The sequence below is a fragment of the Sus scrofa genome, chromosome 1, assembly GCF_054392235.1.
Source record: "Sus scrofa isolate SSC_HxYL_T2T_F1_AM1 chromosome 1, Sscrofa_HxYL_maternal_Yorkshire_Landrace_v2.0, whole genome shotgun sequence".
In the NCBI taxonomy this organism is placed as follows: domain Eukaryota; kingdom Metazoa; phylum Chordata; class Mammalia; order Artiodactyla; family Suidae; genus Sus; species Sus scrofa.
The window spans coordinates 288,469,494-288,485,041 of NC_139383.1; the positions used below are offsets into that span (position 1 = coordinate 288,469,494).

The following is a 15,548-nucleotide window of genomic DNA, read 5'->3' on the forward strand; positions in this document are numbered from 1 at the left end:
CACTTCATTAACTGGCAAGCCAGTGGGCAGGTGGTGGGAGCCTGGCAGAAAGTGCCCTGCCTCCTGGCCACTGCGGTCTGGCTTCGGGGAAAGCTGACCCCGGTCAGCCGCTTTCAAGGAGAGAGGCGCTGGGCGGTCGTGGGCCTAGCGGGTGGAAGTGGCCTGGCTGCCGGCAGGCTGCCCCGAGGCGTGGGCTTCAGGGGGCGAAGGACTGCGGACCAGCAGTTAAGCAGCTGTTCAGCCCATGTGGCAAATCCCAGATGGGAGAGCGCAGACCAGAGCCCCGAGGCCCCAGGAGTCCTGGCCCGTCTGGCCCAGAGCCCTGGGAGGCGGTCTTGTGCCCTGACAGTAGGGCTCTCGGTGGCCCTTGTGGGGACAGGCCTTTTGGAGGCCCAGCAGTCTTGCAGGCTGTGGGTAGGAAGGCTGGCTCGGCAGACGGATACCGAAGCAGGTGGCCTAAGGTTGTGGTAGCCCCAGTGCATGTCCCCAGCGGACGTGGTGGCACCTTGCCTGGTGACGGCAAATGCCCAAAAGCCTGCAGAGCTGGTGTGGAGGGACAGAGGCTCCAGAACCTTTCTTACTGGGCTAGGGGCTCAGAGGGGAGAGAGCAGCCTGCAGTTCAGGCGTCAGGTAGCCGCTCCTGGAGGCGGAGGAGGGGCCTGGGGTTGCCGAGTTTGGGGGTTCAGCTTGTGGGCAGGGGCTGGGCCAGCAGGGGACAGTCGAGGCCCCACCTGGCCCCCCCAGCTGCGTTGTCGGGGGTGGACGAGCAGCGTTGGACCGAGGCCTCCGGGCAGGGAGGCGAACAGGGCCTGGTGTGGGTGGCCTGGGACCCTTCCACCACTGAGACATGGGCCGCGCCAGGCGGGGGGACAGACAGGCAGACCTGGACCTGTGCTCACCTGTTGCGCTTGTTGCCTGTGTGCTGGTGTCACGTGCTGCCGCCAGGCCAGGCTGCGGGGGCGTCGGGGAGGACAGGGTTGGGGGCGGGAGGGATGGACCTCCGGGAGGGCGGCTGGGGCCCAGTGCAGACCGGCCCGATCCCAGCTGGGCTCTGGCTCTGCCCGGCAGGGGAGGGGCACATGCACTTTCTTTCTTCGCTTACCCCCGGGGCCCGCTGGGTGCCCGTGGGACCTGGCTCTGGCCCAGAAGTGGCCGCGGGGCCAGCGAGGGGTAAGGGTGTGCAAAGGAGTCTGGGTGAGCGGGAGCCAGACGCTGCCTCTGCACCCCTGCTGTGCGCCAGCCCAGAGGGAAGGGAGCCAGGACAGGCTTCCCTCTGGGCTCCCCCTCCCCGCCCTGCTGACGCTGCTGATCCCGGCTCTGAGCCGCCCTTGATCCCCTGATGCGCCGCCGCCCCTGGGAGGCCCTGGATGACCTGTCCGAGGGCCGGGGTCTTCTGCAGCCAAGGCCACCAGAGCCTTCAGCCCACCACTCAGGTGGGCAAGCAGGGGACCCTGAGGCCGGCGCATCCCCAGGACCAGCAGCCGGCGCGCGGCGAGGGCTGGCTGACCGGGAGGGAGCCCCAGAGCCCTGCCATGCCGGCCGCCGCCGCCGCCGAGGGCCAGCCCGTGGCCCTGAGCTTGGCAGAGAGGGCCGTGTGCACGGTGGTGTACGGCGCCCCCCGGCCGCGCCCGCTGCTGCTGCCCGTGGGCCTGGAGCTGTGGCTGTACGTGCAGAAGATGCGGAACCTGCAGAGGAAGAGGTCCGCGGGCTCCGGGGGGTGACCAGTGGGGGGAGCGGGCGCCGGCCTCCAGTTTGGAGGTCCTTGGGCCCGGGGAGGGGGCGGGGCCTCTAGCCTGGGACACCCTGCCCGGTGCCTCCCCACGGTCCGGGGCCAGCCGGCGACGACATCGGATGCCCCATCGTTGTGCCCCAGGCCCTTCCCAAGCCAGACACTTGCCTTCTCTGGGCCACTGACGCCACTTCTCTGGGCGCGAGGTGGGTTGGGGGAGGTCACTCCGTTCAGCAGATCACGCGCGTTTCAGACCCCACGCCCGTCTCTGCGGTCCCGGGAACAGAGGACAGCTGGCCGCGTGGTCGGCAGTGGGCAGGGACCGGCAGGGCCCAGGCAGGGGGCCCGAGCGTGCCTAGGGGGCACCTGGCTGGTCCTTCCCAGAGCGTTCTCGTTCTCGGCGGGGTGGCTGCTCAGAAGGGGCGTGCTGCTGGCGGGCCCCGGGGCCGGGTGTCCTGGTCTCAAGGCCTTGTCCCTCACCCCCAGCTCTGAGAGGCCACAGGGCTCTGCCTGAGGCCGGGGCAGGCGGGGAAATGATGGGGTCCTGAGCCCGGGCCCCGCGTCCCCCGGGGGGGAGTGACCCTGACATTGGAGGGTCCCCACAGAGAGAGCACTGAGCCTGCGGGGGGTGGTGGGGGTGGGGGCTCAGCTCCTCGAGGGCCTCGCCAGCCCTGCCGCAGCCGCTTCTCGTGTGCTTGTCGTGTGCTTGTCGGTGTGAAAGTGCCCTGCTCTCTGGACGGCGCGGGAGCAGAGTGAGGGGGGTGTGGTGGCTTATGGCGAAAGGGCCTTTGAGAAACGGCGCCAGAGACAACTTCACTTTTTAAGGAGATGCATTGGTTCCCCCCAAACGCCTAGTCACCCCACAGTCCTAACAGGCAGAGAAGGGGCGAGTGTTTTTCTTCGCATGAGTTTTCCTTGAGCTCCGATGACTTCAGAAAAGCAGTGGGAGTGAGAGGAGGGGGACGGGGCAGCCAGGGCGGCACAGAGCTGCCTCTCGCCTCTCAGTTTTCCAGGGTGCGGGAGGGGTGGGGGCCGTGCCCTCCCCTCCACCCAGGGCAGAACACCCGCTCAGATGCAGCCCTGCCCCCCAGAGAACGGGCTGGGCCCCCAGCCCACCTCCGAGAGCCTGGACGGTGGGGGCTCCCTCTGGGAGGTGGGACGGGGGGGGGGGGCTGGGGTCCTGCCAGCGTGGCCTTGACTGTCTCGCTGACCCTATGAGCCTGGTCCTCAGTGGGGTCCAGGCCAGCGCAGGCTCCCGTGGCCGCTCCAGCGGATGGTGGGCCACTGGGACTCGGGGAAGGGGGCTGTGTCTGCAGCTGGGCCACCGTGGGCTGAAGGTCTGGCCGTAGTCACAGAGTTATGCCTTTGCCAGGTGCTCGGGGGGAGCCCCCGGCCTGAGGAGGAGCGAGCAGCAAGGTGGGGCACAGGTGAGCCATCCGCCTGCCAGCCTGGGGCTGAGCTCACCACCAGACCCAGCACCGCTTCCGGGCGTTTGTCTGGAGATTTCCGCTCGTGCCCACGGCCAGGGTACTGGCCTCGGATGGTCCGAGTGACGTCGTGGGGCGCGCGGGGCCCCCAGCGTGACCTGTCCTCCCTCTGCGCAGGATGGAGGCCTCGTGCCTGGAGCTGGCCCTGGAGGGCGAGCGGCTGTGCAAGGCAGGGGACTTCAAGGCGGGCGTGGCCTTCTTCGAGGCCGCCGTGCAGGTGGGCACAGAGGACCTGAAGACGCTGAGCGCCATCTACAGCCAGCTGGGCAACGCCTACTTCTACTTGAAGGAGTACGCCCGCGCGCTGGAGTACCACAAGCACGACCTGCTGCTGGCCCGGTGAGTGCCCGCAGGGCGCCCAGAGGACACCCCTGGCCTGGGGAAGTTCCTCCAGGGGCTTGTTGAAGCTCAGATGCATGTGAGCCTGTTTGTGGGTCCACGCGTGTGAGCGTGGGGATGCCCCAGGGTGCGTGTCTGTGTGAGCACGTGTGTCTGGCCTTGTGCGTGTGCCTCTCTGGGACTGTGCGAAGGGGGCGGGGTGAGGTGGGGGTGACCGCCCAGAAGCCAGTGCCTTTCCCTGGTCTGGGGGCGCTCAGGGCGGCCCCCCACCAGACCTGGGTGGAGCCATCCTGCCCTGGGGGCCGCCCTGCTCTCAGCAGGAATCCCACCTCTTCCTTGCTGGCCCCGCCCACTCCACAGCCCCCTTGGCCCCCCCCCTCCCCGCCCCCCAGGCCCAGACCTCCCAGGTGGGGGCGGAGCTTCCGGCACAGGCCCTTCCCCTCTGCCAGAGAGCCCTGTTCTTAGCCCCCAGCCGGTGTGGGGCCCGCTGGCACATGCGGGTACTCACTGGGTGGGTTATTCTAAAGTCCCTCAGCAAGGCCCCAGCTGTCCCTGCCTCCACGCTGGCTTCGCAGCCCCCCCCACCCTCACAGACCCGGCCCAGCAGAGGACTCGTCCTGAGCTGGACCCCAACCACCCGGGACCCTGTCCAGCCCCGTCCCGGGGGCTTAAGTCGCTTGGTCCTCCCGGGTCCTCACCGCCCTCACCAGGGCTCCTAGCCAGGCTCAGGGTCCCAGCCGGTCCTCGGCCCAGCCGCTCACTCCTTCCTGCCTCCAGGACCATCGGTGACCGCATGGGGGAGGCCAAAGCCAGCGGGAACCTGGGCAACACGCTCAAGGTTCTGGGCCGCTTTGACGAGGCTGTCGTCTGCTGCCAGCGGCACCTGGACATCGCTCAGGAGCAGGGGGACAAGGTGGGCAGGCGGCCCTGACCTGTGGCCTTGTCTGGGGCTGAGACTGGGGCGGGGGACACGACTCACAACCCTGAGGAAGAGGATGGGAGGACAGGCTCCTTCAGACATGAGGCCACGGCCAGCTCACACCCGACGCCGTGGGGCTCCCCAGGCTGGGAATCCCGCCCCGCCTCTTCCATGTCGCCCCCCCCCACCAACCACCCCCTGAATCCACCAGTGCCCCCATCACTGCTGGGGCCGGGTGGGGCTCTGGGAGGAAACCTGGCTGGAGAGGCAGCGTTGGTCCCCCAGTGGTGGTTCTGGCTCCGCTGGCCCCTGACAGCCCTGCTCCATCCACCCCCCGCCCCCGTGACCCTCAGCTGTGACAAGCATCCCTGCCCCTGTGCAGACAGGAAGCTGTAGCTGGCCAGAGGCTGTTCGGTGACTAACTTGCCCCAGGCCACTGTCTGAGGGGGCGAAGCCACGCCGGAACCCTGACCTTTGGGCATCGGAGAGGGGTGGGGCCAGGTCCCTCCCTCCCCACGACCGTGACCCCCACCTTAGTGTCTGGACCTGGGGATGCCACCCCCAGGTCCTTCCTTTCGGGGCCACAGGAGCAGCAGGGACGGTGGGCCAGGCGGCGGGAACACCAGCTCTGTGCGCACAGGGCAGGGCCGTGCCTCCTCGGGGGTAGCTCTGGAGACGGCCCCCACCTCAACCTCCGTGTCCCCCCAGGTCGGGGAGGCGAGGGCACTCTACAACATGGGCAACGTGTACCACGCCAAGGGCAAGCAGCTGTCCTGGAGCTCCGCGCAGGACCCCGGGCACCTGCCGCCCGCCATCCGCGAGACGCTGCGCCGGGCCTCCGAGTTCTACGAGTGAGCGGCGGGTTTGATGAGCACGGGGACTGGGTGGCCTGGGCTCAGAGCGCCCTCCTTCCCCACCCCACCCCCGGCTGTCCTCTGCCCGGTGGGACCCCCCCGCCTGGGCGTTCCCCACCTCTGGGTCTCGCGCCGCGGTGGAGAGACACAGCGGACTGCTGAGCCAAAGCCACGTGTGGCTTCTTAAAACATTCGGCTGGGAGTTCCCGTCGCGGCTCAGTAATAATGAACCCGATCAGCCTCCACAAGGATGTGGGTTTGATCTCTGGCCTCGTTCAGTGGGTTAAGGATCCGGCGTTGCCGTGAGCCGTGGTGTAGGCCGGCAGCTACAGCTCTGATTCGATCCCTAGCCCGGGAACTTCCGTAGGCTGTGGGTGCAGCCATTAAAAAAAAAAACATTTGGCTGGAAAAAATGGCCCGGACATCGGGCTGAAGCCCCCTCCCCCGGTGCAGGAGAGAATGGAGACAGCGCCTGCGAAGGGGCGGGGGCGGGGAGGGGGCCGGACCTGGGCCTTGGCGCTCAGACAGCAGAGCCACCCTCCTGGGGGCAGGACGCTGGGAGGGGCTGCGCGGAGGCCGCCTGCTTCGCGTCCTCTGGCCTGGGTGGGGGCTGGCCGGGGGGACCGGGCTCAGGCAGACCTGCCCCCAGGAGGAACCTGTCCCTGGTGAAGCAGCTGGGCGATCGGGCAGCCCAGGGCAGGGCCTGCGGCAACCTCGGCAACACCCACTACCTGCTGGGCAGCTTCGTGGAGGCCACGGCCTTCCACAAGGAGGTGAGCAGGTGGACGGGCAGGTGGCAGGGTGGCCCTGGCGCTGGGTGGGACCCGGGCAGCAGGGGGCCTCCCCTGCTTCCTCTGGGCGTGGTGCTGGGGCTGCCCCTGCAGGCACAGGAGCATGAGGCTGGCCACGCGGGGCGAGGGGGGCAGCGCCTGCCATCCATGCCACGCTCGGGCTGCTCGTGACCATCGGGGCCCGTGTCTGCTTAGCGCCTGGCCATCGCCAAGGAGTTTGGAGACAAGGCAGCGGAGAGGAGGGCCTACAGCAACCTGGGGAACGCCCACATCTTCCTGGGGCGCTTCGACGTGGCCGCCGAGTACTACAAGTAGGCAGCCCCGCACCCAGCCCGGGGCCGTGGGCCCCAGGGCACCTGGACACCAGGCCAAGGGCGTGCCCACACCAGTCTGCCCTCCCAGCCTCGCTGGGGGCCACGTGGGTGTTCTGTACCCCCTGGAAGGGATGGACAGAGCCTGGAGAACCCCCATGGGATCCTGGGGCTGGAGGCTCTGGGGCCTCTTCCCTCTCCCGTGCCCCCCCCCATGCCCACCGTCTACCTGTTGGGAGGGGGTGGGGGGGTGACATGAGCAGTGCCTCGGGGCAGGGAAGTACCAGACTCCTCTTTCCCGGGGAGCCGACCCGCCCTCGCCCCCCCCCCCAAGGAAGACGCTGCAGCTCTCACGGCAGCTCAAGGACCAGGCGGTGGAGGCACAGGCCTGCTACAGCCTGGGCAACACGTACACGCTGCTGCAGGACCACGAGCGCGCCGCCGAGTATCACCTGAGGCACCTGCTTATCGCCCAGGAGCTGGCTGACAGGTGCGTGTGGGGCACGTGAGGGTGGCAGGGCCCCGCTGGACAGCTCCCGACGGCCCCTCCAGGCCCCTGGGCCCAATCACAAGCTGATCGTAGCAGCCTTGCCACTCTGGCCAGGGTCTGAGGCCCGGCTCTGCCACGGACCCCCAGGCAACCCTGCACAAGGCGGCCCTGCCCAGGCTCGGCCTCCCTCCATCTGTGGGCCGTGCCACCCTCCAGGTGGGACTGGGTGCCTCCAGGTGGACCTGGGTGCTCACAGCCCCCTTGGCACTAGCTGCTCGGGGGGCTGTGCCCCAGGCCCCGCCCACTGCCCCTTTGAGCCCCTCGCCCCCGCCGCGTCTCTGTAACATGGGTCTTTACGGAGAGACAGACCCCCCGACTGAGCTCCCCTGACACAGCCGCGCGGGCAGGTCCCGGCGGGCAGTGGCCGCAGGCCGGGGGCCTCTCCTGGGGGGTGGAGAGGAGGGGCTTCTGAAAAGCTCTCGCAGGAGGCCCAGGGTGGCCTGTGATGTTTCCCTGGGGCGGTGACGAAGTCTTGGAGCTCGAGTCGGTCGTCGATGGGGCCTGTGTGCGGGGCGGGGCTCAGTTGGGTGCTTGGGAGGCTGGAGGCCGTGACCCTGTTTTTATCTCAACTGGAAGATAAGTCATTCAAGGTGATGAGGTCACTGCTGCTCAAGTGGCGGGAGTCACGGGTGTCGGCCTCTCCGGCCACTAGGGGGCGGTCAAGGCCACGCCAGGAAGCCTGCCCCCCCATCCTCCCCGCCCCCCATCCTCCCCGCCCCCCCCACCCTGACGGGCCTGACCACCCGGAGGTGGGGGGCTTGGGATGGCCGGGCGCGGGGCAGGCGGGCAGACCTGTGAGCAGGCAGGGACCGGGTTACTTTCCCGGCAGAGTGGGCGAGGGCCGGGCGTGCTGGAGCCTGGGGAACGCCTACGTGTCCATGGGGAGCCCGGCACAGGCCCTGACCTTCGCCAAGAAGCATCTGGAGATCTCCCAGGAGGTGAGCCGGCCTTGTCCCGCCCCAGCCCCAGCCCCCATCCCTGGCCTCAGCCAGCGTTGCCCGCTCCCCTACCACCGCTGGGGCTGCCAGCCTACCCCAGGCTGGCCAGGGGCCTCTGTGTGCTCCGGGCTCTCTCCGGCCGGCCGGCCTCTCCCTCCTTCCCTGGCTGTTGCCACGTGCTGCCCGGGGCCCGACCCCCATTGCCTTCTGTGGTAGCCCGGGGCTTGGGGGGAGCACAGGGGTCTGTTTTCTGCCCCTCGAGTTTGGTGTTGCCCTTGGGCAGTGGGTGCTTCTGTCCCCAGCGGAGCGGGGCCAGTTGGGCCACCAAACACCTGTGCCTGACCCCAGAGGCATCCTGGGGGCACGAGGACCCGGCCGCCCCTGGGAGTCGTCCCCGGGGACCCCTCCACCGGATCCCTTCCTGGGGAAGATGGACAGGGACGCTCCTGCTGCGGTCAGAGCAGCCCGCCGCTGGGCACCGCAGTGTCGGCAGGGGTGAACCCAGGCTGCCTGGCTCCTGGATGGCCCTCTCCTCACCTCACCCCATCCTGCTCCCACCCCACCCCTGGGAAGCAGCCCCCATCAGGGCCACGTCACCTCCCTCCAGCACCCCCAGCACCTGCCCAGACCCCCCACAGTCCCGCGTCCGTGGTGGGCAGGGCCCTCGGGAGCCCAGGTGGAGGTGGGGGGCAGCGGGAGAGCGGCTCAGGTCAGGGAGGCTGTTGTCCTCCGAGCACAAGTAGGGGCGGTGGCCCCAGAGGTCCCTCCTGTCCCTCCCTTCCTCTGGCTGTTCCTGGGTAAACACGTGGCCGCCTGGCAGCAGGGGTCCCAGGACCAGGACTGCTCCGTGACACAACCAGGCTGGGGTGTGAGGGGCTTTCTGGGACACGGGAGGCCACCCACCCAGGGACACCGCCAGGCTCCCCCTTTAGCGCAGTGGGCCCTGGTTCCCTTGGAGATCTGGGGGGTGACTGTCCCGTGGGAGTCACATCGGGGCCTCCCCGCCCACCTGCCCGCTGACCCGGACCTGCCCGGCTGCAGATTGGGGACCGCAGCGGGGAGCTCACGGCCCGTATGAACGTGGCCCAGCTGCAGCTGGCGCTGGGCCGGCTGTCCAGCCCGGCGGCTGCAGAGAAGCCTGACCTGGCCGGCTACGAGGCCCAAGGTGAGTCCCTGGGCTGGGGGTCCAGTTCCTCCACAGCCGCAGACCCCAGGGCCTCGGAGAGCGAGGGTGTGGCAGGAGGGCTGCGGGGTGGGGGTCGGGGCCGGGCACAGGCTCCTGCTGGGGCAGAGAGTGGGGCTCTACCCCCAAACGGGACACGTTCCAGCAGAGCTGCCAGGTTAGAGAAGGGTTCCCTCAGGTGCTGTGCCCGGTTCCTAGGGAGTGTCAGCACCTGAGCCCCATCCCCGGCTGCTCCGCGGTCATCACGGGGGCGGGCGGGAGCCAGGGTGCTGGGGGCAGACCGGATCCAGAGGTCAGGAGGCGCAGGACAGAGGCGGGCAGTGGGGGCACAGCACAGGTGAAGGGGCATCGGGCCTGTCCTGTCTCTGCGGAAGGGAGGGCCCGGGTCCCCAAGAGCCCGAGGGGTCCAGCGGGGGGTGAGGGGACACTCACTGACCTCCCTGGCCACTCCGCCCCCGGGGCTGAGGCGCTCTCTCCAGGCTGGGGGCTGAGCCTGGGGGAGGGCTTCCAGGGGGAATGGAGTGGGAGGGGGCTGCTGGCAGGAGGGAGGGGCGCCTGCAAGGGGCTCATCCGCTGAGCCCCGGTTGGAATGACCTCAGTCACCGGCTGCCGGTCGCCCCGTACAGGTCAGGGATGCGACTGGCACAGGCACGGAATGTTCCCTGCAGAGCAAATATTGTTAATAAATGCAGGGGGAGGGGGAGCGGGGGGGCACGGGGGGGGGGCTCGCCCTGAGCGGCTGCAGGTGGGGGTGGGGCAGGCCCTGGGCGGGAGTTGCCTAATCCGTACTTCCGGAGTTTTCGGGGAGTCGGTCCCAGGCCCTTCGAAGCTGCGCTTCCCAGACCGCGCTCTGCCCCAGCCCCCCGAAGCCCCCAGGCCCGCCCAGAGTGAGGCTGGGAAGCCTGCGGGCTGTGGTGTCAGGTGTCAGGGTTCTGTGTGTGTGTGTGTGTTCAGTGCTCGAGGGTTGGTGACAGTGGCCTGTCCTGGAAGGTGGGGCACGTATCAGCCCCACTCAGAGGCTGAGGATGGAGGAGAAGAAGCCAGGCCACTGGGGCCCTGGCTGCCCTCGTTTGGGAGGCGCTGTGGCCCCTTTGCACCCTGCCCCGCCCGGCACACGCAGGCCGAGACCTGCCTTTCCGCAGGGGTTTTCCCAGGGTGGGCAGCTCTGCCCAGAGCCCCCGGGACGCCCTGGCCCCGGGAGGCCTTGCCCGGGGACCCCAGCAGCAAGTGGGGGCAGGGCTGGGCCCAGCGTCTGGAGAGGCCTCCACGGAGGCGCGGCCCAGCCCCGGTTCAACGGGTGTTTTCCTCCTGCTCCGAGCCCAGGAGAGGGGGCCGCGGGCAAGTTAACGGCCAGGCTGTGCGCGAACAAGGCAGCTTCTGTCCTCCCCACGCCGGCTCCTCGGCTCTGCCCCGTGCCCAGACCCTGCCCGGCCCCCGGAAGCCTCCTCCCAGGGGCGGTGGTGCCCCAGTGCCCAGCGCCAGCAGACGCTGGGAAGAGGCTGTGCCCCTGCAGCCCTGGGCGCCGGGCCGGGTGCCGCTGCGGGAGGCAGGCCGTCTGAGCCTGGGCAGCCCCAGAGAAGACCCTGCTGGTGAGCCTGGGGGCAGGGCCTGCGGCGGGAGCTCCGCGCAGGGCCGGCGGTCATTCGCGCGCATGCCGCTCAGGGTGCGCTGTGCGGGGACGGCGGGCTGGCCGGGGGCCGTCTTCGGGGGGTGAGGGTGGGCAGTTGCATGTCCAGAGCCTGCGGTGCGGAGGAGGGGCTGCGCCCCTGGGAGGGGCCTCAACCAGCCCCCGGAGGAGCCCCTGGGAGAGGACGGGACAGGAGGGAGCTCGTGGCTCTGGCCTTTGGAGGCCGCGGCCTGTGAAGGGCTGGCCGGCTGGAGGCCAGGCCTTAGGGGCCTGTCTTGAAGAAACAAGGGGGCTTGGGAGTTTCCGTTGTGTCTCGTGGTAATGAATCTGATTAGTATCCATGAGAATGCGGGTTCGATCCCAGCCTCTCAGTGGGTTAAGGATCCAGTGTTGCCATGAGCTGTGGTGTAGGATGCAGACATGGTTCTGACCCCATGTTGATGGGGCTGTGGTGCAGGCTGGCATGTATAGCTCCGCTTTGACCCCTGGCCTGGGAACCTCCATTGCCGTGGGTGCGACTTTATGCGGCTGGAGGCCCCAGAACCGGCCTGACCGTGTGTGTGTGTGTGTGTGTGTGTGTGTGTGTGTGAGAGAGAGAGAGAGAGAGAAAACCTCAGAGCCCTCCCTGCCACCACCCCAGCAAAGAGGCCCGCAGGGGGTCTGGGTGGGCAGGGAAACCTCTGCCGCTGCTGCCTGGGCCAGGGTCAGTCCTCCTGGTTGCCTGGTGTGTCCACCCTTGCCTGTCCAGGGAGGCACTGGGGGGTGGGGCATGCAGGACAGAGCTCCCGCTGTGCCCCCTGGTGATGCAGGGTCAGTGCTTAAAAGAGGGATCAGCCCTGAGCCCTGCAGGCTGCCCCCCTGCTCCTCTGCTGACTGTCCCTCTGCCTGTCCGCAGTGGGCCGGCTGTCCCTCCCAACAGGGTGTGCTGGGCCCAGGGCAGCAGGGGTCCCTGGAACCACACTGAGCCACCTCAGGAGGTTGGGACCTTCGAGGTGTCACACCTGAGTGGCGGTTTAGGCTGCAAGCTCTGGCCCCTGCTCCGAGTGTCCTGGCTGGCTGACCAAGGGACTTGACCAAGCCATGCTCCAGTGTCCCAAGAAGATTCTCTGGCAGGGACAAGGGACAGTGCCTGGCAAGGCCAAGATGCAGACACGTCACTGCCTGTCTGCGAACAGCAGGTGTCTGCAGCCCACCCGCGCCCAGGCACTGTGATGGACAGCTCGGGGCTGCAAGGCCTCCGAGGCCTCCTCTGTTCTCACGTCTGCTCTTTTCTGGCCACCCCCAGCCCCCCCCCCCGGGGCTGCCCAGGGGAGCCTGACTTCTCACAACCCCCGCCTCGAGCAGGCACGCCTGTGGCCTGACTTCCCTTGTCCTGGATCTGGCTCTGCCCCCGCCAGGCTCTGTGGCCTCGGCCCGTTGGTCCCCTTTCTTTATCCCCAGTGTCCACAGTCCTGGGGGGTGGACCTATGCAGGGGATGGCCCAGCAGGCACTGTGCGTGGAGTTGCACACAGGCCCCACACAGTAGGTGCTCACTAGGTGCTAGTCCTTCTGCCATCCATAAAGGACCTACTACGTGCACAGCCCTGTCCAAGCTCTGGGGCTTTGGTTGGTAAACGGTCACTGCAGAAAACAAACCATGGGAGGTCCCGTTGTGGCTCAGTAGAAACAAACCCAACTAGGATCCATGAGGACACGGGTTCGACCCCTGGCCTCACTCAGTGGGTTAAGGATCTGCCAGGAGCTGCGGTGTAGGTCATAAACACAGCTCTGATCTGGCGTGGCTGTGGCTGTGGCGTAGGCTGGCAGCTGCAGCTCCAGTTTAACTCCTAACCTGGGAAGCTCCGTGTGCCAAACCTGCAGCCCTTTGAAGGAAAACAAAACACATTGCACACGTTACAGGTGCTTTGGGAGAGAGCATCTCTGGGGAGGCTGGCGGGGGGGGGGCAGGGGCGGCAGTAAACACGCAGCGGGTGGGCCTCGCGGAGGTCTCGGGCAGCTCCGGCTGTGCAGCGGAACCCCGCAGGCCCGGCGGCATGAGTGGTGGCTGCTTCTCCCGCAGTTCTGGAGGCTGGACATCAGGGTGCCAGCCCAGTGGGGTTCTGGGAGGTTCTCTTCCTGGTTCAAGGACGGGGTGAGGGGAGGAGAGCGAGGGGGCCCTCCGATGGCTTCTGCCTTGGCCACTGATCCCGTCATGAGGGCCTCGCCCTGGTGACCTCAGCCGGCCCCAAGATCTCCCAAGGCCCCGCCTCTTGTAGCGTCACATTGGAGTTTGGGGTCACCCACGAAGACTGTGGGGACATGGACATTCAAGCGATAAACAACATTTGAGCAGAAGAGGAGCCAGTGAGCCCTGGGCTGAAGTTGAGGCGCAGCAGAGCCTGTAGAGGAACAGCCCGTGCAAAGGCCCCGGGGCAGGAGGGGTCCCGGAGGGAGGAGCGGCGGGGGTTCTAGTGAGGCCAGTGAGGCCAGAGAGCAGGGGCGGCGTGGAGGGTGGCAGGGCCTGCAGCGAGGGCCTCACGGGCCCTTGGTGAGCCCCGCCCCCAGAGCAGTGGGGCCCCTCAGGGTCAAGCAGAGGAGGGTCTAAGCAGGGCCTTGGAGCATCCCTGTGGCCGCGGCCTGGAGAAGGAGCCATGGGGCAAGGCCAGGGTGAGGGGGCCAGGGTCTGAGGGCTCTGCAGGAGCAGCTGCCAGGGTTTCAGGAGTGGGGCCAGAAACATGCTGGGGGGCGGTGGGGGCGGCCCTCAGGGAAGTTTCCAGGCCTGACCCCTCAAGTGGGCGGGGCAGGAAGCCAGCCGACGGTGCCAGCCTGGATGCCCCAGGCAGGTCGGGCTCAGCCAAGGGGCTGTTGGCAGCACGGGTTCGGCTGCCTCGGCGTGCTCTCCAGACAGAGGGCCATTTAGCCCGACCTGGAGGACCTGCCTCCCGCCATCCACACCGGCCATGAGGGCACTCGCCCCGGAGCCAGTCCGGCTGCAGCCCACAGGGACCTTCCGTGGAGGGCCAGGCGGGCAGAAGCAGGATCTGCCAGGAGCTGCGGTGTAGGTCATAAACACAGCTCTGATCTGGCGTGGCTGTGGCTGTGGCGTAGGCTGGCAGCTGCAGCTCCAGTTTAACTCCTAACCTGGGAAGCTCCGTGTGCCAAACCTGCAGCCCTTTGAAGGAAAACAAAACACATTGCACACGTTACAGGTGCTTTGGGAGAGAGCATCTCTGGGGAGGCTGGCGGGGGGGGGGCAGGGGCGGCAGTAAACACGCAGCGGGTGGGCCTCGCGGAGGTCTCGGGCAGCTCCGGCTGTGCAGCGGAACCCCGCAGGCCCGGCGGCATGAGTGGTGGCTGCTTCTCCCGCAGTTCTGGAGGCTGGACATCAGGGTGCCAGCCCAGTGGGGTTCTGGGAGGTTCTCTTCCTGGTTCAAGGACGGGGTGAGGGGAGGAGAGCGAGGGGGCCCTCCGATGGCTTCTGCCTTGGCCACTGATCCCGTCATGAGGGCCTCGCCCTGGTGACCTCAGCCGGCCCCAAGATCTCCCAAGGCCCCGCCTCTTGTAGCGTCACATTGGAGTTTGGGGTCACCCACGAAGACTGTGGGGACATGGACATTCAAGCGATAAACAACATTTGAGCAGAAGAGGAGCCAGTGAGCCCTGGGCTGAAGTTGAGGCGCAGCAGAGCCTGTAGAGGAACAGCCCGTGCAAAGGCCCCGGGGCAGGAGGGGTCCCGGAGGGAGGAGCGGCGGGGGTTCTAGTGAGGCCAGTGAGGCCAGAGAGCAGGGGCGGCGTGGAGGGTGGCAGGGCCTGCAGCGAGGGCCTCACGGGCCCTTGGTGAGCCCCGCCCCCAGAGCAGTGGGGCCCCTCAGGGTCAAGCAGAGGAGGGTCTAAGCAGGGCCTTGGAGCATCCCTGTGGCCGCGGCCTGGAGAAGGAGCCATGGGGCAAGGCCAGGGTGAGGGGGCCAGGGTCTGAGGGCTCTGCAGGAGCAGCTGCCAGGGTTTCAGGAGTGGGGCCAGAAACATGCTGGGGGGCGGTGGGGGCGGCCCTCAGGGAAGTTTCCAGGCCTGACCCCTCAAGTGGGCGGGGCAGGAAGCCAGCCGACGGTGCCAGCCTGGATGCCCCAGGCAGGTCGGGCTCAGCCAAGGGGCTGTTGGCAGCACGGGTTCGGCTGCCTCGGCGTGCTCTCCAGACAGAGGGCCATTTAGCCCGACCTGGAGGACCTGCCTCCCGCCATCCACACCGGCCATGAGGGCACTCGCCCCGGAGCCAGTCCGGCTGCAGCCCACAGGGACCTTCCGTGGAGGGCCAGGCGGGCAGAAGCAGCCGCGCAGGGCCGGGGGCCCAGCGGGCAGAGGCGGGCAGCTGAGTGGGGCCCCCGGCTGTGGGGGGCCAGCCCAGAGAGGGGCCCCCATGCTGGCCTGTGGCGGGAGGCGGAGCCGGGCTTCCGTGGGCTGCGGTGAGTAAGGACCGTGGACGGGGGGCTTCGAGCCTCTGGTTCGGGGTTGAGGCCTTGTTTCCGCCCTGGCTGCCTTCCTCCTGGGGGTGGGCAGCGGGGACTCTGGCCCGTCACTGCTCTGGCTCCTCAGCCACGAGTGGGCCGCGTGCCCCGAGGCCGTGTCCCTCTGGCTCAGGGCCTGGCCAGAGCCTACCAGCCAGGGGCAGCGGCAGACCTGCAGGACCACTGGGGCCGGGCCGGGGGCAGCAGACCGCCCAGGGCTGGACCCGTGGGCCCCTCAGCACTCCCGGGAGCCGCCCGGCTGCCCCCTGATCGGGCCGCTGTGGCCGCCCCCTCCCCGGCTCCAAGGATGGCGGCCGCAGAGGCCCCTCCGAGGATCA

General features: G+C 68.5%; 1 protein-coding gene across 4 annotated transcripts in view; it reads left to right on the top strand.

Annotated features, from left to right (window-relative positions):
* GPSM1 (G protein signaling modulator 1) overlaps positions 1-15,548 on the top strand; it is a 28,549-nt gene that overhangs the window by 3,032 nt on the left and 9,969 nt on the right. Inside the window, exons 1-9 of one of the 4 annotated variants that reach the window (XR_014842723.1) lie at positions 864-1,699; positions 3,334-3,555; positions 4,333-4,468; positions 5,183-5,325; positions 5,978-6,101; positions 6,315-6,430; positions 6,765-6,920; positions 7,810-7,918; positions 8,221-9,083. Coding sequence is in view for 2 of the 4 variants with exons in the window: in XM_085020309.1 (XP_084876435.1) it covers positions 1,677-1,699; positions 3,334-3,555; positions 4,333-4,468; positions 5,183-5,325; positions 5,978-6,101; positions 6,315-6,430; positions 6,765-6,920; positions 7,810-7,918; positions 8,960-9,083 (1,153 nt within the window). In the remaining 2 variants the exon portion in view is untranslated. Of the gene's footprint in view, positions 1-863; positions 1,700-3,333; positions 3,556-4,332; positions 4,469-5,182; positions 5,326-5,977; positions 6,102-6,314; positions 6,431-6,764; positions 6,921-7,809; positions 7,919-8,220; positions 9,084-15,548 lie in introns of those variants that run through there. The other 3 variants (XM_085020309.1, XR_014842724.1, XM_021081153.2) reach the window with 3 other exon arrangements.